The sequence below is a fragment of the Ranitomeya imitator genome, chromosome 1 (assembly GCF_032444005.1).
Source record: "Ranitomeya imitator isolate aRanImi1 chromosome 1, aRanImi1.pri, whole genome shotgun sequence".
NCBI classification, from domain to species: domain Eukaryota; kingdom Metazoa; phylum Chordata; class Amphibia; order Anura; family Dendrobatidae; genus Ranitomeya; species Ranitomeya imitator.
Genome location: NC_091282.1, coordinates 1218676322 through 1218703040, shown reverse-complemented (window position 1 = coordinate 1218703040; position 26719 = coordinate 1218676322). Strand labels below are relative to the sequence as shown.

General features: G+C 59.9%; 1 protein-coding gene across 3 annotated transcripts in view; it reads left to right on the top strand.

Annotated features, from left to right (window-relative positions):
• DCTN1 (dynactin subunit 1) overlaps positions 1-17305 on the top strand; it is a 106834-nt gene extending 89529 nt beyond the window's left edge. For all 3 annotated transcript variants that reach the window (XM_069745070.1, XM_069745072.1, XM_069745071.1), the window contains 12 exons: positions 7262-7324; positions 9063-9212; positions 9283-9444; positions 9524-9655; positions 9993-10121; positions 10773-10915; positions 12493-12650; positions 13475-13608; positions 15030-15213; positions 15292-15365; positions 15636-15725; positions 16468-17305. In XM_069745070.1, the coding sequence (XP_069601171.1) occupies positions 7262-7324; positions 9063-9212; positions 9283-9444; positions 9524-9655; positions 9993-10121; positions 10773-10915; positions 12493-12650; positions 13475-13608; positions 15030-15213; positions 15292-15365; positions 15636-15725; positions 16468-16605 (1557 nt within the window). In that variant the 3' untranslated portion in view covers positions 16606-17305. The remainder of the gene's footprint in view (positions 1-7261; positions 7325-9062; positions 9213-9282; positions 9445-9523; positions 9656-9992; positions 10122-10772; positions 10916-12492; positions 12651-13474; positions 13609-15029; positions 15214-15291; positions 15366-15635; positions 15726-16467) is intronic.
• The last annotated feature ends 9414 nt before the right edge of the window (positions 17306-26719 follow it).

Below are 26719 nucleotides of genomic sequence, written 5' to 3'. Positions count from 1 at the left end.
CTCGCTCTGTTAAGAAAGTCGGGCCTCACTTTGCTGAATCTATTTCATCTCTACGTTTGTCTTTTCATCTTAACTCACAGTCATTATATGTGGGGGGCTGCCTTTTCCTTTGGGGTATTTCTCTGAGGCAAGGTAGGCTTATTTTCTATCTTCAGGCTAGTTAGTTTCTCAGGCTGTGCCGAGTTGCATAGGCAGTGTTAGGCGCAATCCACGGCTGCCTCTAGTGTTGTTTGGAAAGGATTAGGGATTGCGGTCTGCAGAGTTCCCACGTCTCAGAGCTCGTTCTATGATTTTGGGTAATTGTCAGATCACTGTATGTGCTCTGACCGCTATGTCCATTGTGGTACTGAATTGCCTTTCATAACAGTCCCTCTGTCCTGTGTACGGTTCGTGGCTGCCGTGTCTCTGTGCTGTGTACGGTCTGTGGCTGCCGTGTCTCCTCTGTCCTGTGTACGGTCTGTGGCTGCCGTGTCTCCTCTGTCCTGTGTATGGTCTGTGGCTGCCGTGTCTCCTCTGTCCTGTGTATGGTCTGTGGCTGCCGTGTCTCCTCTGTGCTGTGTACGGTCTGTGGCTGCCATGTCTCCTCTGTGCTGTGTACGGTCTGTGGCTACCGTGTCTCCTCTGTGCTGTGTACGGTCTGTGGCTACCGTGTCTCCTCTGTGCTGTGTACGGTCTGTGGCTACCGTGTCTCCTCTGTGCTGTGTACGGTCTGTGGCTGCCGTGTCTCCTCGGTCCTGTGTACGGTCTGTGGCTGCCGTGTCTCCTCTGTGCTGTGTACGGTCTGTGGCTACCGTGTCTCCTCTGTGCTGTGTACGGTCTGTGGCTGCCGTGTGTCCTGTGTACGGTCTGTGGCTGCCGTGTCTCCTGTGTACGGTCTGTGGCTGCCGTGTCTCCTCTGTCCTGTGTACGGTCTGTGGCTGCCGTGTCTCCTCGGTCCTGTGTACGGTCTGTGGCTGCCGTGTCTCCTCGGTCCTGTGTACGGTCTGTGGCTGCCGTGTCTCCTCTCTCCTGTGTGCGGTCTGTGGCTGCCGTGTCTCCTCTGTCCTGTGTATGGTCTGTGGCTGCCGTGTCTCCTCTCTCCTGTGTACGGTCTGTGGCTGCCGTGTCTCCTGTGTACGGTCTGTGGCTGCCGTGTCTCCTCTCTCCTGTGTACGGTCTGGCTGCCGTGTCTCCTCTATCCTGTGTGCGGTCTGTGGCTGTCGTGTCTCCTCGGTCCTGTCTACGGTCTGTGGCTGCCGTGTCTCCTCTGTCCTGTGTACGGTCTGTGGCTGCCGTGTCTCCTGTGTACGGTCTGTGGCTGCCGTGTCTCCTCTCTCCTGTGTGCGGTCTGTGGTTGCCGTGTCTCCTCGGTCCTGTGTGCGGTCTGTGGCTGCCGTGTCTCCTCGGTCCTGTGTACGGTCTGTGGCTGCCGTGTCTCCTCGGTCCTGTGTACGGTCTGTGCCTGCCGTGTCTCCTCGGTCCTGTGTACGGTCTGTGGCTGCCGTGTCTCCTCGGTCCTGTGTACGGTCTGTGGCTGCCGTGTCTCCTGTGTACGGTCTGTGGCTGCCGTGTCTCCTGTGTACGGTCTGTGGCTGCCGTGTCTCCTGTGTACGGTCTGTGGCTGCCGTGTCTCCTGTGTACGGTCTGTGGCTGCCGTGTCTCCTGTGTACGGTCTGTGGCTGCCGTGTCTCCTGTGTACGGTCTGTGGCTGCCGTGTCTCCTGTGTACGGTCTGTGGCTGCCGTGTCTCCTGTGTACGGTCTGTGGCTGCCGTGTCTCCTGTGTACGGTCTGTGGCTGCCGTGTCTCTGTCCTGTGTACGGTCTGTGGCTGCCGTGTCTCCTCTGTCCTGTGTACGGTCTGTGGCTGCCGTGTCTCCTCGGTCCTGTGTACGGTCTGTGGCTGCCGTGTCTCCTCGGTCCTGTGTACGGTCTGTGGCTGCCGTGTCTCCTGTGTACGGTCTGTGGCTGCCGTGTCTCCTGTGTACGGTCTGTGGCTGCCGTGTCTCCTGTGTACGGTCTGTGGCTGCCGTGTCTCCTCTGTCCTGTGTACGGTCTGTGGCTGCCGTGTCTCCTCTCTCCTGTGTATGGTCTGTGGCTGCCGTGTCTCCTGTGTACGGTCTGTGGCTGCCGTGTCTCCTCTCTCCTGTGTGCGGTCTGTGGCTGCCGTGTCTCCTCTGTCCTGTGTATGGTCTGTGGCTGCCGTGTCTCCTCTCTCCTGTGTACGGTCTGGCTGCCGTGTCTCCTTTCTCCTGTGTACGGTCTGTGGCTGCCGAGTCTCCTGTGTACGGTCTGTGGCTGCCGTGTCTCCTCTCTCCTGTGTACGGTCTGGCTGCCGTGTCTCCTCTCTCCTGTGTACGGTCTGTGGCTGCCGTGTCTCCTTTGTCCTGTGTACGGTCTGTGGCTGCCGTGTCTCCTTTGTCCTGTGTACGGTCTGTGGCTGCCGTGTCTCCTCGGTCCTGTGTACGGTCTGTGGCTGCCGTGTCTCCTCTGTCCTGTGTACGGTCCGTGGCTGCCGTGTCTCCTCTGTCCTGTGTACGGTCTGTGGCTGCCGTGTCTCCTCTGTCCTGTGTACGGTCTGTGGCTGCCGTGTCTCCTGTCCTCTGTACGGTCTGTGGCTGCCGTGTCTCCTGTCCTCTGTACGGTCTGTGGCTGCCGTGTCTCCTCTCTCCTGTGTATGGTCTGTGGCTGCCGTGTCTCCTGTGTACGGTCTGTGGCTGCCGTGTCTCCTTTGTCCTGTGTACGGTCTGTGGCTGCCGTGTCTCCTGTGTACGGTCTGTGGCTGCCGTGTCTCCTGTGTACGGTCTGTGGCTGCCGTGTCTCCTGTGTACGGTCTGTGGCTGCCGTGTCTCCTGTGTACGGTCTGTGGCTGCCGTGTCTCCTGTGTACGGTCTGTGGCTGCCGTGTCTCCTGTGTACGGTCTGTGGCTGCCTTGTCTCCTGTGTACGGTCTGTGGCTGCCGTGTCTCCTCTGTCCTGTGTACGGTCTGTGGCTGCCGTGTCTCCTCTCTCCTGTGTATGGTCTGTGGCTGCCGTGTCTCCTGTGTACGGTCTGTGGCTGCCGTGTCACCTCTCTCCTGTGTGCGGTCTGTGGCTGCCGTGTCTCCTCTGTCCTGTGTATGGTCTGTGGCTGCCGTGTCTCCTCTCTCCTGTGTACGGTCTGTGGCTGCCGAGTCTCCTGTGTACGGTCTGTGGCTGCCGTGTCTCCTCTCTCCTGTGTACGGTCTGGCTGCCGTGTCTCCTCTCTCCTGTGTACGATCTGTGGCTGCCGTGTCTCCTTTGTCCTGTGAACGGTCTGTGGCTGCCGTGTCTCCTCGGTCCTGTGTACGGTCTGTGGCTGCCGTGTCTCCTCTGTCCTGTGTACGGTCCGTGGCTGCCGTGTCTCCTCTGTCCTGTGTACGGTCTGTGGCTGCCGTGTCTCCTCTGTCCTGTGTACGGTCTGTGGCTGCCGTGTCTCCTCTGTCCTGTGTACGGTCTGTGGCTGCCGTGTCTCCTGTCCTCTGTACGGTCTGTGGCTGCCGTGTCTCCTGTCCTCTGTACGGTCTGTGGCTGCCGTGTCTCCTCTGTCCTGTGTACGGTCTGTGGCTGCCGTGTCTCCTCGGTCCTGTGTACGGTCTGTGGCTGTCGTGTCTCCTCTGTCCTGTGTACGGTCTGTGGCTACCGTGTCTCCTGTGTATGGTCTGTGGCTGCCGTGTCTCCTCTCTCCTGTGTACGGTCTGTGGCTGCCGTGTCTCCTCTCTCCTGTGTGCGGTCTGTGGCTGCCGTGTCTCCTCTGTCCTGTGTACGGTCTGTGGCTGCCGTGTCTCCTGTGTACGGTCTGTGGCTGCCGTGTCTCCTCTGTCCTGTGTACGGTCTGTGGCTGCCGTGTCTCCTGTGTACGGTCTGTGGCTGCCGTGTCTCCTCTCTCCTGTGTGCGGTCTGTGGCTGCCGTGTCTCCTCTGTCCTGTGTACGGTCTGTGGCTGCCGTGTCTCCTCGGTCCTGTGTACGGTCTGTGGCTGCCGTGTCTCCTCTGTCCTGTGTACGGTCTGTGGCTACCGTGTCTCCTGTGTACGGTCTGTGGCTGCCGTGTCTCCTCTCTCCTGTGTACGGTCTGTGGCTGCCGTGTCTCCTCTCTCCTGTGTACGGTCTGTGGCTGCCGTGTCTCCTCTCTCCTGTGTACGGTCTGTGGCTGCCGTGTCTCCTCTGTCCTGTGTACGGTCTGTGGCTGCCGTGTCTCCTGTGTACGGTCTGTGGCTGCCGTGTCTCCTCGGTCCTGTGTACGGTCTGTGGCTGCCGTGTCTCCTGTGTACGGTCTGTTGGCTTCCATGTCTTCTCTGTCCTGTGTACGGTCTGTGGCTGCCGTGTCTCCTCTCTCCTGTGTATGGTCTGTGGCTGCCGTGTCTCCTGTGTACGGTCTGTGGCTGCCGTGTCTCCTCTGTCCTGTGTACGGTCTGTGGCTGCCGTGTCTCCTTTGTCCTGTGTACGGTCTGTGGCTGCCGTGTCTCCTCTGTCCTGTGTACGGTCTGTGGCTGCCGTGTCTCCTCTGTCCTGTGTACGGTCTGTGGCTGCCGTGTCTCCTCTATCCTGTGTACGGTCTGTGGCTGCCGTGTCTCCTCTGTCCTGTGTACGGTCTGTGGCTGCCGTGTCTCCTCTGTCCTGTGTGCGGTCTGTGGCTGCCGTGTCTCCTCTGTCCTGTGTATGGTCTGTGGCTGCCGTGTCTCTCTCCTGTGTACGGTCTGTGGCTGCCGTGTCTCCTGTGTACGGTCTGTGGCTGCCGTGTCTCTCTCCTGTGTACGGTCTGGCTGCCGTGTCTCCTCTGTCCTGTGTACGGTCTATGGCTGCCGTGTCTCCTCTCTCCTGTGTATGGTCTGTGGCTGCCGTGTCTCCTGTGTACGGTCTGTGGCTGCCGTGTCTCCTCTGTCCTGTGTACGGTCTGTGGCTGCCGTGTCTCCTCTCCTGTGTACGGTCTGTGGCTGCCGTGTCTCCTCTCCTGTGTACGGTCTGTGGCTGCCGTGTCTCCTCTGTCCTGTGTATGGTCTGTGGCTGCCGTGTCTCCTCTCTCCTGTGTACGGTCTGTGGCTGCCGTGTCTCCTCTGTCCTGTGTACGGTCTGTGGCTGCCGTGTCTCCTGTGTACGGTCTGTGGCTGCCGTGTCTCCTCTCTCCTGTGTACGGTCTGTGGCTGCCGTGTCTCCTCTCTCCTGTGTACGGTCTGTGGCTGCCGTGTCTCCTCTCTCCTGTGTACGGTCTGTGGCTGCCGTGTTTCCTCTGTCCTGTGTACGGTCTGTGGCTGCCGTGTCTCCTCTGTCCTGTGTGCGGTCTGTGGCTACCGTGTCTCCTCTGTCCTGTGTACGGTCTGTGGCTGCCGTGTCTCCTCTGTCCTGTGTGCGGTCTGTGGCTGCCGTGTCTCCTCTCTCCTGTGTATGGTCTGTGGCTGCCGTGTCTCCTGTGTACGGTCTGTGGCTGCCGTGTCTCCTCTGTCCTGTGTGCGGTCTGTGGCTGCCGTGTCTCCTCTGTCCTGTGTACGGTCTGTGGCTGGCGTGTCTCCTTTGTCCTGTGTACGGTCTGTGGCTGCCGTGTCTCCTCTGTCCTGTGTACGGTCTGTGGCTGCCGTGTCTCCTCTGTCCTGTGTACGGTCTGTGGCTACCGTGTCTCCTCTGTCCTGTGTACGGTCTGTGGCTGCCGTGTCTCCTCTGTCCTGTGTACGGTCTGTGGCTGCCGTGTCTCCTCTCTCCTGTGTACGGTCTGTGGCTGCCGTGTCTCCTCTGTCCTGTGTACGGTCTGTGGCTGCCGTGTCTCCTCTCTCCTGTGTACGGTCTGTGGCTGCCGTGTCTCCTCTCTCCTGTGTATGGTCTGTGGCTGCCGTGTCTCCTGTGTACGGTCTGTGGCTGCCGTGTCTCCTCTGTCCTGTGTACGGTCTGTGGCTGCCGTGTCTCCTCTGTCCTGTGTACGGTCTGTGGCTGCCGTGTCTCCTCTGTCCTGTGTACGGTCTGTGGCTACCGTGTCTCCTCTCTCCTGTGTACGGTCTGTGGCTGCCGTGTCTCCTCTCTCCTGTGTATGGTCTGTGGCTGCCGTGTCTCCTGTGTACGGTCTGTGGCTGCCGTGTCTCCTCTGTCCTGTCTGTGGCTGCCGTGTCTCCTCTGTCCTGTGTACGGTCTGTGGCTGGCGTGTCTCCTCTGTCCTGTGTACGGTCTGTGGCTGCCGTGTCTCCTCTCTCCTGTGTACGGTCTGTGGCTGCCGTGTCTCCTCTGTCCTGTGTACGGTCTGTGGCTACCGTGTCTCCTCTGTCCTGTGTACGGTCTGTGGCTGCCGTGTCTCCTCTGTCCTGTGTACGGTCTGTGGCTGCCGTGTCTCCTCTGTCCTGTGTACGGTCTGTGGCTGCCGTGTCTCCTCTGTCCTGTGTACGGTCTGTGGCTGCCGTGTCTCCTCTCTCCTGTGTACGGTCTGTGGCTGCCGTGTCTCCTCTGTCCTGTGTACGGTCTGTGGCTGCCGTGTCTCCTCTCTCCTGTGTACGGTCTGTGGCTGCCGTGTCTCCTCTCTCCTGTGTACGGTCTGTGGCTGCCGTGTCTCCTCTCTCCTGTGTACGGTCTGTGGCTGCCGTGTCTCCTCTCTCCTGTGTACGGTCTGTGGCTGCCGTGTTTCCTCTGTCCTGTGTACGGTCTGTGGCTGCCGTGTCTCCTCTGTCCTGTGTGCGGTCTGTGGCTACCGTGTCTCCTCTGTCCTGTGTACGGTCTGTGGCTGCCGTGTCTCCTCTGTCCTGTGTGCGGTCTGTGGCTGCCGTGTCTCCTCTCTCCTGTGTATGGTCTGTGGCTGCCGTGTCTCCTGTGTACGGTCTGTGGCTGCCGTGTCTCCTCTGTCCTGTGTACGGTCTGTGGCTGCCGTGTCTCCTCTGTCCTGTGTGCGGTCTGTGGCTGCCGTGTCTCCTCTGTCCTGTGTACGGTCTGTGGCTGCCGTGTCTCCTCTCTCCTGTGTACGGTCTGTGGCTGCCGTGTCTCCTCTCTCCTGTGTACGGTCTGTGGCTGCCGTGTCTCCTCTGTCCTGTGTACGGTCTGTGGCTGCCGTGTCTCCTCTGTCCTGTGTACGGTCTGTGGCTGCCGTGTCTCCTCTCTCCTGTGTACGGTCTGTGGCTGCCGTGTCTCCTCTGTCCTGTGTACGGTCTGTGGCTGCCGTGTCTCCTCTGTCCTGTGTACGGTCTGTGGCTGCCGTGTCTCCTCTCTCCTGTGTACGGTCTGTGGCTGCCGTGTCTCCTCTGTCCTGTGTACGGTCTGTGGCTGCCGTGTCTCTCACTGATGTCTCTTTTTCCCGCAGTTTACACAGAGCGCTCTGGACTGTATGGGGGTAGAAGTGAGCAGACTCCGCGCCTTCCTCCATGTGAGTCGTCACAGCTCTTATCACCCCCATCATTCCCACTGCATTTACCATTACCGATACCGAAGTATTATTACTACTGCACCCATCATCACCAATATTACCGCACCCCACTACTACATCCACCACTACTGCACCCATCTTCCCTTCTGCTCCATCCACTACTGCACCCATCTTCCCCTCTGCTCCATCCACTACTGCACCCATCTTCCCCTCTGCTCCATCCACTACTGCACCCATCTTCCTCTCTGCTCCATCCACTACTGCACCCATCTTACTCTCTGCTCCATCCACTACTGCACCCATCTTACTCTCTGCTCCATCCACTACTGCACCCATCTTCCCCTCTGCTCCATCCACTACTGCACCCATCTTACTCTCTGCTCCATCCACTACTGCACCCATCTTCCTCTCTGCTCCATCCACTACTGCACCCATCTTCCTCTCTGCTCCATCCACTACTGCACTCATCTTCCCCTCTGCTCCATCCACTACTGCACCCATCTTCCCCTCTGCTCCATCCACTACTGCACCCATCTTCCCCTCTGCTCCATCCACTACTGCACCCATCTTACTCTCTGCTCCATCCACTACTGCACCCATCTTACTCTCTGCTCCATCCACTACTGCACCCATCTTCCTCTCTGCTCCATCCACTACTGCACCCATCTTACTCTCTGCTCCATCCACTACTGCACCCATCTTCCTCTCTGCTCCATCCACTACTGCACCCATCTTCCTCTCTGCTCCATCCACTACTGCACTCATCTTCCCCTCTGCTCCATCCACTACTGCACCCATCTTCCCCTCTGCTCCATCCACTACTGCACCCATCTTCCCCTCTGCTCCATCCACTACTGCACTCATCTTCCCCTCTGCTCCATCCACTACTGCACCCATCTTCCCCTCTGCTCCATCCACTACTGCACCCATCTTCCCCTCTGCTCCATCCACTACTGCACTCATCTTCCCCTCTGCTCCATCCACTACTGCACCCATCTTCCCCTCTGCTCCATCCACTACTGCACCCATCTTCCTCTCTGCTCCATCCACTACTGCACCCATCTTCCTCTCTGCTCCATCCACTACTGCACTCATCTTCCCCTCTGCTCCATCCACTACTGCACTCATCTTCCTCTCTGCTCCATCCACTACTGCACCCATCTTCCCCTCTGCTCCATCCACTACTGCACCCATCTTCCTCTCTGCTCCATCCACTACTGAACCCATCTTCCTCTCTTCTCCATCCACTACTGCACCCATCTTCCCCTCTGCTCCATCCACTACTGCACTCATCTTCCCCTCTGCTCCATCCACTACTGCACCCATCTTCCCCTCTGCTCCATCCACTACTGCACCCATCTTCCCCTCTGCTCCATCCACTACTGCACCCATCTTCCCCTCTGCTCCATCCACTACTGCACCCATCTTCCTCTCTGCTCCATCTACTACTGCACCCATCTTCCCCTCTGCTCCATCCACTACTGCACCCATCTTCCCCTCTGCTCCATCCACTACTGCACTCATCTTCCCCTCTGCTCCATCCACTACTGCACCCATCTTCCTCTCTGCTCCATCCACTACTGCACCCATCTTCCTCTCTTCTCCATCCACTACTGCACCCATCTTCCTCTCTGCTCCATCCACTACTGCACCCATCTTCCTCTCTTCTCCATCCACTACTGCACCCATCGTCTGCTCTTGCTGCACTCACCAGTACTACTCCCCCCATCACTGGCAGCTCGGGCAGGAGACCTCGGACTTCGCGGTCCTGCTGAAGGATCTGGAGACGTCGTGCAGCGACATCCGGCAGTTCTGTAAGAAGATTCGTCGGCGGATGCCGGGCACGGAGGCGGCAGGGATCCCGGCGGCGCTTAGCTTCGGGCCGCAGGTGAGTGCGGTGCTGGCGTGTGCAGTGCATGATGGACCTGGTATAACTCCAATCATCCGGCTATTGTCAGGTGTCAGAGACCCTCTTAGACTGCCGTAAACACCTGAAGTGCGTGGTCGCGGTGTTCCAGGAGGTTGCAGCCGCGGGGGCGCAGATGATTGCCCCTCTAGGGGAGAGTGAGGGGCTGCAGGCTCTGAGACTGGAGGACGTGGCCTTCAAAGCTGCGGACCAGGTGAGGGCAGCTGCTCCAGCTGCGGGAGGAGCCGTGTCTGCACCGTGGACTCTGACGGCCTCTGATCTGTCGTCTGTAGATTTACGGCACGCAGGGAAGCAACCCATACGAGTGCCTCCGCCAGTCCTGCGCCATCCTGATCGCCACCATGAACAAGATGGCCACCGCCATGCAGGAGGGCGAGTACGACGCCGAGAAGCCGCAGAGCAAGGTGAGGGAAGGCCGCTGGGAGGGGCTTGTCAGGGGGATGGGAAGTCTGCTGGGTGGGGCATATTGTTCGGGAGGAGCCTGTCATGTGGGTGGAGAGGGGCTTATTGTGAAGCATGGCATCTTCTCGGGGTTTATAGGGTAGAGAGTCTGATGGGAGGAGCTTATTGTAGGGAAAGAAGTCTGCTGCATGGGGCTTATTCTGGGGTATGGAGTCTGCTGGGAGGAGCTTTTCATGGCGTGGGGAGCCTGCCAGGAGGGGCTTATTGTGGGGCATGGAGTCTGCTGGGAGGGGCTTATCATAGGACATCACTCACACAAGTCATGTGGTCTCTTTACAGTCTCCTCCGCCGGTGGAGCAGCGAGCGGCCGCCCTACGAGCCGAGATCACGGACGCAGAGGGATTAGGATTAAAGTTAGAAGACAGAGAGACGGTCATTAAGGAGTTAAAGAAATCTCTGAAGATAAAGGTGACTCGTGAACAGCAACCCCTCCCTCAGTGCGCTGCGGAGCCGGCCGACCCTTCTCATGGTGCACTGCTGAGGCGGCCGACCCTTCCCGCGGTGCGCTGCGGAGGCAGCCGACCCTTCCCGCGGTGCGCTGCGGAGGCGGCCGACCCTTCCCGCGGTGCGCTGCGGAGGCAGCCGACCCTTCCCGCGGTGCGCTGCGGAGGCGGCCGACCCTTCCCGCGGTGCGCTGCGGAGGCGGCCGACCCTTCCCGAGGTGCGCTGCGGAGCGGGCCGACCCTTTCCGTGGTGCGCTGCGGAGGCGGCCGACTCTTCCCATGGTGCGCTGCGGAGCCGGCCGACCCTTCTCATGGTGCACTGCTGAGGCGGCCGACCCTTCCCGCGGTGCGCTGCGGAGGCAGCCGACCCTTCCCGCGGTGCGCTGCGGAGGCGGCCGACCCTTCCCGCGGTGCGCTGCGGAGGCGGCCGACCCTTCCCGCGGTGCGCTGCGGAGGCGGCCGACCCTTCCCGAGGTGCGCTGCGGAGCGGGCCGACCCTTTCCGTGGTGCGCTGCGGAGGCGGCCGACTCTTCCCATGGTGCGCTGCGGAGGCGGCTGACCCTTCCCACGGTGCGCTGCGTTGCCAGGTAATGGTGTCTCATGCCTTTGCTCGCAGGGCGAGGAGCTGAGTGAAGCCAACGTGCGGCTGAGTCTTCTGGAGAAGAAGTTGGACAGCGCGTCTAAGGAGGCCGACGATCGGGTGGAAAAGATCCAGACGAAGCTGGAGGAGACGCAGACGCTTCTGAGGAAGAAGGAGAAGTGAGACGGCGGCCATATTGGTGGTGGTTCAGTGAGGGCAGGGGCTAGTGGTGCTGTCCAGGCATGGCAGAAGGGAGGTGGTGGCGTGATGTGGGCAGAGCAGGTGGTTATGGCTTGGTGCAGCAGGGCAGAGTGGGGATGATGAGGGAAGGGGTTGGTGGCTAAGTGAGGACATGGGCAGGGTAGAGGTGGGGTGTTGACTATGGGGGCAGGGGCGGCAGCTCGTTGAGGGCAGGGGGTGGTGGCTCAGAGAGGGCAGCGGGTGGTGGCTAGGGGGTGCAGGCCTGTGATGGCAGGGGGTGGCTCGTTGTGGCTAGGGGGTAGTTGATCGGTGACAGCAAGGGGTGATAGTGGCGATGTGGTATGGGCAGGGGGTGGTGATATGGTGGGGGCAGGGGGTGATGTGGTGAGGGCAGGAGGTGATGGCGATGTGGGGCAGGGGGTGATGGTGGCGATGTGGGGGCAGGAGGTGATGGTGGGGGTGATGTGATGAGGGCAGGTGGTGATGTGGCAGGAGGTGATGGTGATGTGGTGGGGGCAGGAGGTGATGGTGATGTGCTGAGGGCAGGAGGTCATGATGGTGATGTGCTGAGGGCAGGAGGTGATGGTGGCGATGTGGCGGGGGCAGGAGGTGATGGTGGCGATGGGGCAGTAGGTGATGGTGGCGATGTGGCGGGGGCAGGAGGTGATGGTGGCGATGTGGGGACAGGGGGTGGTGATATGGTGGGGCAGGGGGTTGATGTAGTGGGGGCAGGAGGTGATGGCGATGTGGGGGTGATGGTGGCGATGTGGGGGCAGGTGGTGATGTGGTGAGGGCAGGAGGTGATGGTGATGGTGGTGATGTAGTGAGGGCCAGAGGTGATGGTGATGTGGTGGCAGGAGGTGATGTGGGGGCAGGGGATGATGGTGGCAATGTGATGGTGGCGATTGTGGGGGGGCAGGAGGTGATGGCGATGTGGTTAGGGCAGGAGGTGATGGTGGCGATGTGGTGAGGGCAGGAGGTGATGGTGGCGATGTGGGAGCAGGAGGTGATGGTGGCGATGTGGCAGGGGCAGGAGGTGATGTGGCGGGGGCAGAGGGTGGTGATATGGTGGGGGCAGGGGGTGATTGTGGGGGTGATGGTGGCGATGTGGTGGGGGGTGATGGTGGCGATGTGGGGGCAGGTGGTGATGGTGGCGATGTGGGGGCAGGTGGTGATGGTGATGATGTGGTGAGGGCAGGAGGTGATGGTGGTGATGTGGTGAGGGCAGAAGGTGATGTGGTGAGGGCGGGTGGTGATGTGGAGGCAGGAGGTGATGTGGGAGCAGGAGGTGATGCTGGCGATGGGACGGGGTGGTGATATGGTGGAGGCAGGGGGTGATGGTGGCGATGTGGGGGTAGGAAGTGATGGTGATGATGTGCTGAGGGCAGGAGGTGATGGTGGTGATGTGGTGAGGGTGGGTGGGTGGTGATGTGGAGGCAGGAGGTGATGGTGGCGATTGGTGAGGGCAGGAGGTGATGGTGGCGATGTGGTGGGGGCAGAGACCGGCCAGCCATATACTGTGCGGCATTGCACTGACAGGTGGTCCTGTCTGCAGGGAGTTTGAGGAGACCATGGATGCCCTACAGGCCGACATCGACCAGCTGGAGTCCGAGAAGGCCGAACTCCGCCAGCGGCTCAGCAACCAGTCTAAGCGCACCATCGAGGGTCTGCGCGGATCCCCAGTGTCCTCCATCATGTCCGGCATGGCTGGAGGTAGGGGCCGCTCTGGGGGTAATGATAACGGTGGGGATTGTGATGACTCCGCCTCTTAATGACCGCCCTTTCTCTCCCTGTTGCCCGCTGACCTCCGGGGCGTATGCTCCGTCCTTCTCTGCACATGATAGAGGAGGAGCAGAGAGGTACAGTACCATGCGCTGCGTATGCATCATCGTGTCTGCCCCCGCGCAGGCGGCCGCCGTATAAAGATCCGCGTTCACAAGGGCGGAAATGACCACTTGCTAGTCACATCCAGAGCTGCCCTTATTGCTCTACTCCACTCACATCCAGAGCTGCCCTCTCCTCTTCCAGTTACATCCAGAGCTGCACTTCTCTACTCCAGGCACATCCAGAGCTGCCCTCTCTTTCAGTCACATCCAGAGCTGCCCTCTCTTTCAGTCACATCCAGAGCTGCATACTTCATTTTCATACTCCAGTCACATCCAGAGCTGCCCTGATCACTTCCCCTTTTCCTGCTGGAGCTTTTGGTGTGCTTGGAGTATAACAGTGTATTTTGCTGTGGTTGCAGCATCGAATGTGTGTAGAGCACAAGAGCTGGGGAACTCCTCTGGGTGTTTTCTGTAGATAGGACCGGAGCTGCTGTTATGCGCGGCGCTGCTTGGTCGTTACAACGTGTATGTTCCATTCCGCCCGTATTGTGCATGCAGCACCCCTGCGGAGTCCGGTGTAACCATCCTGTGTGCTGGCGTCTCTGGTGCAGTCAGGGCGCCCTAGGAACCAGACCTGCATGTGCCGGAAGTGTTGCCTCGCCTTCCTGCTGACTGTTTCCATCCCTCTGATTGCTTTTTGTCCTGTGCCAGGTGTGCCTGCCGGCCAGTCATTGCTGAACGGCTCTGGGCCGGTGCAGGTGAAGGACTCGCCCCTGCTGCTGCAACAGATCGATACCCTGCGCTACTCCGTGAAGCACCTGAAGCATGAGAACAACCGGCTGAAGGTGAGCGCGGGAGCAATGGGAGGATCAACGGGGAGGAGCTGGACACAGCAGGGGCCGGGCTGGTGTCACATAACGGGGAGGAGCTGGACACAGCAGGGGCGGGGCTGGAGTCACATAATGGGGAGGAGCTGGACACAGCAGGCGCGGGGCTGGTGTCACATAATGGGGAGGAGCTGGACACAGCAGGGGCGGGGCTGGTGTCACATAATGGGGAGGAGCTGGACACAGCAGGGGCGGGGCTGGTGTCACATAATGGGGAGGAGCTGGACACAGCAGGGGTGGGGCTGGTGTCTCATAATGGGGGAGAAGCTGGACACAGCAGGGGCTGGTGTCTCATAATGGGGGAGAAGCTGGACACAGCAGAGGCGGGGCCAGTGTCACACATCAGTAATGAGGGAATGAAGTAGCGATTTACATGACTGCTGCTGGAGATGCCAACGTGCCGCTCCTTTCTAGTCCGCTCCTCTCTAATCCGCTCCTCTCTCTAGTCCGCTCCTCTCTCTAGTCCGCTCCTCTCTCTAGTCCGCTCCTCTCTCTAGTCCGCTCCTCTCTCTAGTCCGCTCCTCTCTCTAGTCCGCTCCTCTCTAGTCCGCTCCTCTCTAGTCCGCTCCTCTCTCTAGTCCGCTCCTCTCTCTAGTCCGCTCCTCTCTCTAGTCCGCTCCTCTCTCTAGTCCGCTCCTCTTTCTAGTCCGCTCCTCTCTAGTCCGCTCCTCTCTAGTCCGCTCCTCTCTCTAGTCCGCTCCTCTCTAGTCCGCTCCTCTCTAGTCCGCTCCTCTCTCTAGTCCGCTCCTCTCTCTAGTCCGCTCCTCTCTCTAGTCCGCTCCTCTCTCTAGTCCGCTCCTCTCTCTAGTCCGCTCCTCTCTCTAGTCCGCTCCTCTCTCTAGTCCGCTCCTCTCTCTAGTCCGCTCCTCTCTCTAGTCCGCTCCTCTCTCTAGTCCGCTCCTCTCTCTAGTCCGCTCCTCTCTCTAGTCCGCTCCTCTCTAGTCCGCTCCTCTCTAGTCCGTTTCTCTCTAGTCTGCTCCTCCCTCTAGTCTGCTCCTCCCATTCACTCCTTTCTTGTCCACTCATCTCTCGTCCACTTCTCCCGTTTCGCTATTCGCTTCTCCTGTGCTTCTCCTTTCTCGTCCTTTCCCTCTGTGCCGCTCTTCTCTTGTCCTCTTTTCCCGTACCGCTCCTTTCTCGTCCTCCCGTGCCGCTCCTTTCTTGTCCTCTTTTCCCGTACCGCTCCTTTCTCGTCCTCCCGTGCCGCTCCTTTCTTGTCCTCTTTTCCCGTACCGCTCCTTTCTCGTCCTCTCCTGTGCCGCTCTTCGCTCGTCCGCTGCTTCTGTGCCGCTCCTTTCTCGTCCTCGCATCCCGTGCAGTTCCTCTCTCGTCCGCACTTGGCCGGTAACAGCCGCTTCTTCGCTCTGCCCCTCTCCCAGGCTAAACACATAAAGGAGGAGCTGTCTCTACTGCCTCCACTGAATGTCTCCAAACTGACCCTCCCCAAAGACCGGCAAGAGGCCATGAGCGGCACGCTGTACCGCAAGACCAGCCAGCTGCTGGACACCCTGCAGCAGATGAGCGCCAACTCCAAGGTGGTGGACATCACCCACAAGAAAGGCGGTAAGTGCTGCTTTGGGGGATGGGATAGCGGCCGGGGGCCATAGAGCCGCATTCATGTGCTCACCTCTCCACTTACAGGTAACCCCGCGACCCAGCTGCTGGAGCAGACCGCCCGGCTGCAGACCCTGAGCGACACAATCGACAAGCTCAAGGTGGGTGTCAGCCGGCGGCGTGATGTCATCCTGATGGTGATATCATGTCCTGCTGGTGGCGATGGCATGATGTCTTCCTGGTGGTGATCGTGATATGATTTCCTGGTGGTGGTGGCGCGGTGTCATCCTGTTGGCGGGGTGTCATCCTGGTGGCGCGGAGTCATCCTGTTGGCGGGGTGTCATCCTGATGGTGGTGGCGCGGAGTCATCCTGGTGGCGCCGTATTGTCCTGCTGATGACATCAGTGCTTATATCGCTCTTTTATTGATAGGATGAAGTTCTGAAGGAGACGGTCTCGCAGGTCCCCGGAGCCAACGTCCTGACAGATTTTGCCACGTTCCCATCATCAGACTTCATAAAGGTGATGAGCAGCATGTGACAGTGCAGGGGTCGGTGGGGGGGCTCCGCTCCTACATGCGACAGTGCGGGGGTCGTGGGGGGCTCCGCTCCTACATGTGACAGTGCAGAGGTCGGCAGAGGGCTCTGCTACTGCATACATGTGATGGTGCAGGGGTCAGCTGGGGGATTGTTTCTGCCAGGGTCGCCGGGTGGATTGCTTCTGCAGGGTGGGCAGGGGGGATTGCTTCTGCAGGGGGCAGCAAGGGGGATTGCTTCTGCAGGGGGCAGTAAGGGGGATTGCTTCTGCAGAGGTCGGCGGGGGGATTAGGTCAGCGGGTGGGATTGCGTCGGCGGGGGGATCGCTTCGGCAGGGGTCAGCGGGTGGGATTGCTTCTGCAGGGGTCGGCGGGTGGGATTGCTTCTGCCGGGGTTGCCGGGTGGATTGCTTCTGCAGAGGTCGCCGGGTGGATTGCTTCTGCCGGGGTCGCCGGGTGGATTGCTTCTGCAGGGGTCGCCGGGTGGATTGCTTCTGCAGGGGTCGCCGGGTGGATTGCTTCTGCAGGGGTCGGCGGGTGGGATTGTTTCTGCAGGGGTCGCCGGGTGGATTGCTTCTGCAGGGGTCGGCGGGTGGGATTGCTTCTGCAGGGGTCGGCGGGTGGGATTGCTTCTGCATGGGTCGGCGGGTGGGATTACTTCTGCAGGGGCGGCACACCGCTTTTCCATGTGGTGGTCCTATGGTAACTCTCGCCATCATCTCTCTCCAGGCCAAGGAGGAGAAGGCGGCAGATACGGTGTTCATCGGGAAGGTGACGCTCCCCTGCCATCCGGGTCAGGGGCAGATCCACCGCCTGGTCCTCACCCCCGAGCAGCTCTACCAACTCCACGAGCGACTGATCTGCTGAGCCCGGCCCCGGCTCCGCCATCATGGCTGCACATGATAGACCTGGGCCCTGAAACCCTAAGTATCTGCCCCCTCCTGAAGACATGGACCTTGTGGGGTAAATCCCAGGATGGGGCCCAGTTCCTTCACTTTCGGAGACAAACTCCTCATGGATCACGTGATCGACGCCATCTTGTTTGACCACCGAGTAACCAACGAGTCATATTTTTGGCTGCAGCAATCCCAGCATGCTCTGTAATAACCCTCCCACCTGGTCTTTATACAACCAGCCTATCATAGCCGACGTCTTAAAGGGGAAGTCCAGATACTACAGCGCTCGCTCTGGATGGTGTTCTTAGTCACATCCCACCCCACATTACCCATAATACCTGCGACGTCACAAGGTATCTGCAGCTTTAAGGCTCACTAAAGACTTCTCTTAAAGGGCCTCTCTACGTTCATCTTCCAACAAGACGGATGTAGGTGGAGTCAGTTAAATGTAGTGCGTCCTCTTTAATTACATGCGGTTTGCGAAGTGCCTTTTGTATGTTATTTCGTGTCACCGCCATCAGGAGCCTCCTCCTGTAGTGATCACATGATGGGTTCCTGTGGGGCGGGGCTAGCTATTGCCCCACCCCTGCTCATCCTGGCACAGCCGCCATCCTGGGTGACACGTCCGCTCTGCTGTATCTGTTCCATTAGGAAATAAACTCTGAGCTCTGGCTGCGCCTCTTGTCTCTCCTCTGCCTGTCCCCTTTCTGCGCCTATCCTCTCCCTCCCGGCCTCCCATCTCTTCCCAATGTCGTGGCTTCTAGGACTGCAGGGGATGGCACAGCTCACAGTGGCGGCCTCCCAGCTTTGCTAGTCTCAGCACATGTGTCGTAACCCTGTGATATCACTGCCTGGCTTTCCTCTCCCCCGTGGCTTTCCTTTCACCCTGCTCGCCTTTCACCCTGCTCTCCTCTCCCCGTGGCTCTCCTTTCACCCTGCTCGCCTTTCACCCTGCTCTCCTCTCCCCGTGGCTCTCCTCTCACCCTACTTTCCTCTCCGTGGCTCTCCTCTCTCCCGTGGCTCTCCTCTCCCTAGTGGCTCTCCTCTCTCCTCTCTCCCGTGGCTCTCCTCTCTCCCGTGGCTCTCCTCTCCTCTGCTCTCACCCTACTCTCCTCTCTCCCGTGGCTCTCCTCTCTCCCGTGGCTCTCCTCTCACCCTCCTCTCCTCTCTCCCGTGGCCCTCCTCTCTCCCGTGCCTCTCCTCTCACCCGTGGCTCTCCTCTCACCCGTGGCTCTCCTCTCACCCTACTCTCCCGTGCCTCTCCTCTCCCCCGTGGCTCTCCTCTCTCCCGTGGCTCTCCTTTCCCCCGGCTCTCCTCTCACCCTACTCTCCTCTCCCCCGTGGCTCTTTCCCCCGGCTCTCCTCTCACCCTACTCTCCTCTCCCCCTACTCTCCTCTCCCCCGTGGCTCTTTCCCCCGGCTCTCCTCTCACCCTACTCTCGTCTCCCCCGTGGCTCTTTCCCCCGGCTCTCCTCTCACCCTACTCTCGTCTCCCCCGTGGCTCTCCTCTATCTCGTGGCTCTCCTCTCTCTCGTGGCTCTCCTTTCCCCCGTGGCTCTCCTTTCCCCCGTGGCTCTCCTCTCCCCCGTGGCTCTTTCCCCCGACTCTCCTCTCAGCACTGCGCCGTGTGTCATAATCCTGTGATGTTACTTCCCGCCAATCTGACAACTGTGACTGCCGTCACTGCTGACATGAGGTTGTTGCCGGCCTGTGCACCATCGCTCCAGGGCGCTCGTTACCTGTAACACCAGCAGAGTCCAGCAGGGGCGCTGCATTATGAGATGGCAGCCAGCGGGATCCCGCCAGCCCCTGCCCACTCCACAAGCCGCCAACAAGAAGCAGAAGGCGCCAGGAATATACATCTTGAAGCCGCGGCCTCCGCCACCCAGAGGCCAATCACAGCAGGCCAACATTTACCTGATACATTGTACCAAATCATCAGGGCAGGACGAGAAGTTACTGCACACGGGGGCTGTCTGCGCTGTAGCAAACCTTCAGCTGTGAGCAGTCTGGACGGACATTGCATGTATTGTAGCTTTTCCCTTCACTGACACATTGTAACAAGTCTTAGCTTTGAGCAGTATTAGCTCTTTATAGGCCTTGATGTGATGTCTCTGTCCTGGGTGATAATTTTGCACTGATACACTGTAACAGACCCTCAGCTGTGATCCGGCTGGACAGGTGTGCAGCCTCAGACGCCCGCTCAGCTCATCGTCTCAGGTTCTCAGACTGTTGCTCTGCACCGCCATACTTTACCCTGCATATGGAGGACGATGTGGCCCCCATGAGGAGGAGGCTAGAGAGTGGAGGCACTGGACGGACCGTGGACGGAACGCAACACGGCAGGGGGCGCTGCGGATGGAATCCGGACAGGATGCACCGCGGACGGAATGCAGCAGGAACGGGCCACCGTGGACGGAACACAACAGGAACAGGGAGCACCGCGGACAGAATGCAGCAGGCACAGGGAGCACCGTGGACGGAACGCAACAGGAACAGGGAGCACCGTGGACGGAACGCAACAGGAACGGGGAGCACCGTGGACGGAACGCAACAGGAACATGGAGCACCGTGGACGGAACGCAACAGGGAGCACCGTGGATGGAACACAACAGGGAGCACGGTGGACAGAACAGGGATCACCGTGGACGGAACGCAACAGGCACAGGGAGCACCGTGGACAGAACAGGGAGCACGGTGGACGGACAAGGAACAGGGAGCACCGTGGACGGAACGCAACAGGCACAGGGAGCACCGTGGACGGAACGGAGCACCGTGGACGGAATGCAACAGGCACAGGGAGCACCGTGGACGGAATGCAACAGGAACAGGGAGCACCGTGGACGGAACGCAACAGGAACAGGGAGCACCGTGGACGGAATGCAACAGGAACAGGGAGCACCGTGGACGGAACGCAACAGGCACAGGGAGCACCGTGGACGGAACGCAACAGGAACAGGGAGCACCGTGGACGGAACGCAACAGACCCGGGGAGCACCGTGGACGGAACGCAACAGACCCGGGGAGCACCGTAGACGGAACGCAACAGACCCGGGGAGCACCGTGGACGGAATGCAACAGGCAGCTCTGTGAACGGAACGCAACAGGAACAGGGAGCACCGTGGACGGAACGCAACAGGAACAGGGAGCACCGTGGACGGAACGCAACAGGCACAGGGAGCACCGTGGACGGAATGGAACAGACCCGGGGAGCACCGTGGACGGAACGCAACAGACACGGGGAGCACCATGGACGGAACGCAACAGACACAAGGAGCACCGTGGACGGAATGCAACAGGCAGCTCTGTGAACGGAACGCAACAGGAACAGGGAGCACCGTGGACGGAACGCAACAGGCAGCACCGTGGACGGAACGCAACAGGGAGCACCGTGGACGAAACGCAACAGGAACCGGGAGCACCGTGAACAGAACGCAACAGGAACAGGGAGCACCGTGGACGGAACGCAACAGACACAGGGAGCACCGTGGACGGAATGCAACAGGCAGCTCTGTGGACGGAACGCAACAGGAACAGGGAGCACCGTGGACGGAATGCAACAGGAACAGGGAGCACCGTGGACGGAATGCAACAGGAACAGGGAGCACCGTGGACGGAATGGAACAGGGAGCACCGTGGACGGAACGCAACAGACACAGGGAGCACCGTGGACGGAACGCAACAGGAACAGGGAGCACCGTGGACGGAACGCAACAGACCCGGGGAGCACCGTGGACGGAACGCAACAGACCTGGGGAGCACCGTGGACGGAACGCAACAGACCCGGGGAGCACCGTGGACGGAACGCAACAGACACGGGGAGCACCGTGGACGGAATGCAACAGGCAGCTCTGTGAACGGAACGCAACAGGAACAGGGAGCACCGTGGACGGAACGCAACAGGAACAGGGAGCACCGTGGACGGAACGCAACAGGCACAGGGAGCACCGTGGACGGAACGGAACAGACCCGGGGAGCACCGTGGACGGAACGCAACAGACACGGGGAGCACCATGGACGGAACGCAACAGACACAGGGAGCACCGTGGACGGAATGCAACAGGCAGCTCTGTGAACGGAATGCAACAGGAACAGGGAGCACCGTGGACGGAACGCAACAGGCAGCACCGTGGACGGAACGGAACAGGGAGCACCGTGGACGAAACGCAACAGGAACCGGGAGCACCGTGAACAGAACGCAACAGGAACAGGGAGCACCGTGGACGGAACGCAACAGACACAGGGAGCACCGTGGACGGAATGCAACAGGCAGCTCTGTGGACGGAACGCAACAGGAACAGGGAGCACCGTGGACGGAACGCAACAGGCAGCACCGTGGACGGAACAGGGAGCACCGTGGACGAAACGCAACAGGAACAGGGAGCACCGTGAACGCAACAGGAACAGGGAGCACCGTGGACGGAACGCAACAGACACAGGGAGCACCGTGGACAGAAAGCAACAGATACAGGGAGCACCGTGGACAGAACAGGCAGCACCGTGGACGAAACGCAACAGGAACAGGGAGCACCGTGAACGGAACGCAACAGGCACAGGGAGCACCGTGAACAGAACGCAACAGGAACAGGGAGCACCGTGGACGGAACAGGGAGCACCGTGGACGGAACAGGGAGCACCGTGGACGAAACGCAACAGGAACAGGGAGCACCGTGAACGGAACGCAACAGGAACAGGGAGCACCGTGGACGGAACGCAACAGGAACAGGGAGCACCGTGGACTGAACGCAACAGGCACAGGCAGCACTGTGGACGGACTGCAACACGACAGGAGGTCAACCCCACAGGAACGCAGCACGGGCAGGAGGCACCTCGGATGGTCTGCAGCACAGGCAGGGGGTCAACCCCAAAGGAATGCAGCACGGGCAGGGGGCACCAGGGACAGAAGGCAACTGGGGCAAAGCGGACAGGAAAGAACACAACAGGGAGCACCGTGGATGGAACGCAATACGAACGGGGCAACGCGGACAAGACTTAAAGGTCACAGGGGTAATTTGTGCCAACAGTCCCGAAAGTCTATTGGTTTTTCTCATTTATTCTTTTCTCGGATGTGGGGGAGGGGAGCAGCCACTCTTAAAGGGCCCACGCTTCCAGGTATGCAGGAAACCAGAAAGAGGAAGATGCAGAAAGTAACCAAGCGACGGCAGCGTATACATCCGATCATAACAGAGGCCGGGGTATCACACATGATAGGATTAGATGCACCCTGCAGAGTATCCCAGGTATCAGATACCCAGGCTCTGAGGCACGCTGGAGGATGTGACTGAGCAGATTTCAGGTCAGAATTAGGTCCTGGACTTATCACTGAGGGGGGCCACAGAGACAAAGGGGTCCACATCCGGGGGTTCAAACACCGGGGAAAATGGCCAGAATGAGATCTCTACCATGACGAGTCCCAGATTGTTCCCAGTCTACATCAGAGGCACAGCTGAGGTGAGGAGGCCGAGCCCGACCACCACTGAGCAAGACCCAGAAGTACAAAGTGCTCAGAGACACAGCCGAGGTGAGGAGGCTGAGCCCGACCACCACTGAGCAAGACCCAGAAGTACAAAGTGCTCAGAGACACGGCCGAGGTGAGGAGGCTGAGCCCGACCACCACTGAGCAAGACCCAGAAGTACAAAGTGCTCAGAGACACAGCCGAGGCGAGGAGGCTGAGCCCGACCACCACTGAGCAAGACACAGAAGTACAAAGTGCTCAGAGACACAGCCGAGGTGAGGAGGCTGAGCCCGACCACCACTGAGCAAGACACAGAAGTACAAAGTGCTCAGAGACACGGCCGAGGTGAGGAGGCTGAGCCCGACTACCACTGAGCAAGACACAGAAGTACAAAGGGCTCAGAGACACGGCCGAGGTGAGGAGGCTGAGCCCGACCACCACTGAGCAAGACCCAGAAGTACAAAGTGCTCAGAGACACGGCCGAGGTGAGGAGGCTGAGCCCGACTACCACTGAGCAAGACACAGAAGTACAAAGGGCTCAGAGACACGGCCGAGGTGAGGAGGCTGAGCCCGACCACCACTGAGCAAGACCCAGAAGTACAAAGGGCTCAGAGACACGGCCGAGGTGAGGAGGCTGAGCCCGACCACCACTGAGCAAGACCCAGAAGTACAAAGTGCTCAGAGACACGGCCGAGGTGAGGAGGCTGAGCCCGACCACCACTGAGCAAGACACTGAAGTACAAAGGGCTCAGAGACACGGCCGAGGTGAGGAGGCTGAACCCGACCACCACTGAGCAAGACACAGAAGTACAAGGTGTTCAGTGCTCAGAGACACGGCTGAGGTGAGGAGGCTGAGCCCGACCACCACTGAGCAAGACACAGAAGTACAAGGTGCTCAGAGACACAGCCGAGGTGAGGAGGCTGAGCCCGACCACCACTGAGAAAGACCCAGAAGTACCAGGTGTTCAGTGCTCAGAGACACGGCCGAGGTGAGGAGGCTGAGCCCGACCACCACTGAGAAAGACCCAGAAGTACCAGGTGTTCAGTGCTCAGAGACACGGCCCAGGTGAGGAGGCCGAGCCTGACCACCACTGAGAAAGACCCAGAAGTACAAAGTGCTCAGAGACACGGCCAAGGTGAGGAGGCTGAGCCTGACCACCACTGAGCGAGACACAGAAATACAAGGTGTTCAGTGCTCAGAGACACAGCCGAGGTGAGGAGGCCGAGCCCGACCACCACTGAGCAAGACCCAGAAGTACAAAGGGCTCAGAGACACGGCCGAGGTGAGGAGGCTGAGCCTGACCACCACTGAGCAAGACCCAGAAGTACAAAGTGCTCAGCGACACAGCCGAGGTGAGGAGGCCGAGCCCGACCACCACTGAGAAAGACCCAAAAGTGCAAAGGGCTCAGAGACACGGCCCAGGTGAGGAGGCTGAGCCCGACCACCACTGAGAAAGACCCAGAAGTACAAAGGGCTCAGAGACACGGCCGAGGTGAGGAGGCCGAGCCCGACCACCACTGAGCAAGACCCAGAAGTACAAAGGGCTCAGAGACACGGCCGAGGTGAGGAGGCTGAGCCTGACCACCACTGAGCAAGACCCAGAAGTACAAAGTGCTCAGCGACACAGCTGAGGTGAGGAGGCCGAGCCCGACCACCACTGAGAAAGACCCAGAAGTGCAAAGGGCTCAGAGACACGGCCCAGGTGAGGAGGCTGAGCCCGACCACCACTGAGAAAGACCCAGAAGTACAAAGGGCTCAGAGACACGGCCGAGGTGAGGAGGCTGAGCCTGACCACCACTGAGAAGACCCAGAAGTACAAGGTTTCAGTGCTCAGCGACACAGCCGAGGTGAGGAGGCTGAGCCCGACCACCACTGAGCAAGACCCAGAAGTACAAAGGGCTCAGAGACACGGCCGAGGTGAGGAGGCCGAGCCCGACCACCACTGAGCAAGACACAGAAGTACAAGGTGATCAGTGCTCAGAGACACGGCCGAGGTGAGGAGGCTGAGCCCGACCACCACTGAGCAAGACACAGAAGTACAAGGTGTTCAGTGCTCAGAGACACGGCCGAGGTGAGGAGGCTGAGCCCGACCACCACTGAGCAAGACACAGAAATACAAGGTGTTCAGTGCTCAGAGACACGGCCGAGGTGAGGAGGCCGAGCCCGACCACCACTGAGCAAGACCCAGAAGTACAAGGTGTTCAGTGCTCAGAGACACGGCCGAGGTGAGGAGGCCGAGCCCGACCACCACTGAGCAAGACCCAGAAGTACAAGGTGTTCAGTGCTCAGAGACACGGCCGAGGTGAGGAGGCCGAGCCCGACCACCACTGCGAAAGACCCAGAAGTACAAAGTGCTCAGAGACACGGCCGAGGTGAGGAGGCTGAGCCCGACCACCACTGAGAAAGACCCAGAGGTACAAGGTGTTCAGTGCTCAGAGACACGGCCGAGGTGAGGAGGCTGAGCCCGACCACCACTGAGAAAGACCCAGAAGTACAAGGTGTTCAGTGCTCAGAGACACGGCCGAGGTGAGGAGGCTGAGCCCGACCACCACTGAGCAAGACACAGAAGTACAAAGGGCTCAGAGACACAGCCGAGGTGAGGAGGCCGAGCCCGACCACCACTGAGCAAGACCCAGAAGTACAAAGTGCTCAGAGACACGGCCGAGGTGAGGAGGCTGAGCCCGACCACCACTGAGCAAGACACAGAAGTACAAAGTGCTCAGAGACACGGCCGAGGTGAGGAGGCCGAGCCCGACCACCACTGAGCAAGACACAGAAGTACAAAGTGTTCAGTGCTCAGAGACACGGCCGAGGTGAGGAGGCCGAGCCCGACCACCACTGAGCAAGACCCAGAAGTACAAGGTGTTCAGTGCTCAGAGACACGGCCGAGGTGAGGAGGCCGAGCCCGACCACCACTGCGAAAGACCCAGAAGTACAAAGTGCTCAGAGACACGGCCGAGGTGAGGAGGCTGAGCCCGACCACCACTGAGAAAGACCCAGAGGTACAAGGTGTTCAGTGCTCAGAGACACGGCCGAGGTGAGGAGGCTGAGCCCGACCACCACTGAGAAAGACCCAGAAGTACAAGGTGTTCAGTGCTCAGAGACACGGCCGAGGTGAGGAGGCTGAGCCCGACCACCACTGAGCAAGACACAGAAGTACAAAGGGCTCAGAGACACAGCCGAGGTGAGGAGGCCGAGCCCGACCACCACTGAGCAAGACCCAGAAGTACAAAGTGCTCAGAGACACGGCCGAGGTGAGGAGGCTGAGCCCGACCACCACTGAGCAAGACACAGAAGTACAAAGTGCTCAGAGACACGGCCGAGGTGAGGAGGCCGAGCCCGACCACCACTGAGCAAGACACAGAAGTACAAAGTGCTCAGCGACACAGCTGAGGTGAGGAGGCCGAGCCCGACCACCACTGAGAAAGACCCAGAAGTGCAAAGGGCTCAGAGACACGGCCCAGGTGAGGAGGCTGAGCCCGACCACCACTGAGAAAGACCCAGAAGTACAAAGGGCTCAGAGACACGGCCGAGGTGAGGAGGCTGAGCCTGACCACCACTGAGAAGACCCAGAAGTACAAGGTTTCAGTGCTCAGCGACACAGCCGAGGTGAGGAGGCTGAGCCCGACCACCACTGAGCAAGACCCAGAAGTACAAAGGGCTCAGAGACACGGCCGAGGTGAGGAGGCCGAGCCCGACCACCACTGAGCAAGACACAGAAGTACAAGGTGATCAGTGCTCAGAGACACGGCCGAGGTGAGGAGGCTGAGCCCGACCACCACTGAGCAAGACACAGAAGTACAAGGTGTTCAGTGCTCAGAGACACGGCCGAGGTGAGGAGGCTGAGCCCGACCACCACTGAGCAAGACCCAGAAGTACAAGGTGTTCAGAGACACGGCCGAGGTGAGGAGGCCGAGCCCGACCACCACTGAGCAAGACCCAGAAGTACAAGGTGTTCAGTGCTCAGAGACACGGCCGAGGTGAGGAGGCCGAGCCCGACCACCACTGAGCAAGACCCAGAAGTACAAGGTGTTCAGTGCTCAGAGACACGGCCGAGGTGAGGAGGCTGAGCCCGACCACCACTGAGAAAGACCCAGAAGTACAAGGTGTTCAGTGCTCAGAGACACGGCCGAGGTGAGGAGGCTGAGCCCGACCACCACTGAGCAAGACACAGAAGTACAAAGGGCTCAGAGACACAGCCGAGGTGAGGAGGCCGAGCCCGACCACCACTGAGCAAGACCCAGAAGTACAAAGTGCTCAGAGACACGGCCGAGGTGAGGAGGCTGAGCCCGACCACCACTGAGCAAGACACAGAAGTACAAAGTGCTCAGAGACACGGCCGAGGTGAGGAGGCCGAGCCCGACCACCACTGAGCAAGACACAGAAGTACAAAGTGTTCAGTGCTCAGAGACACGGCCGAGGTGAGGAGGCCGAGCCCGACCACCACTGAGCAAGACCCAGAAGTACAAGGTGTTCAGTGCTCAGAGACACGGCCGAGGTGAGGAGGCCGAGCCCGACCACCACTGCGAAAGACCCAGAAGTACAAAGTGCTCAGAGACACGGCCGAGGTGAGGAGGCTGAGCCCGACCACCACTGAGAAAGACCCAGAGGTACAAGGTGTTCAGTGC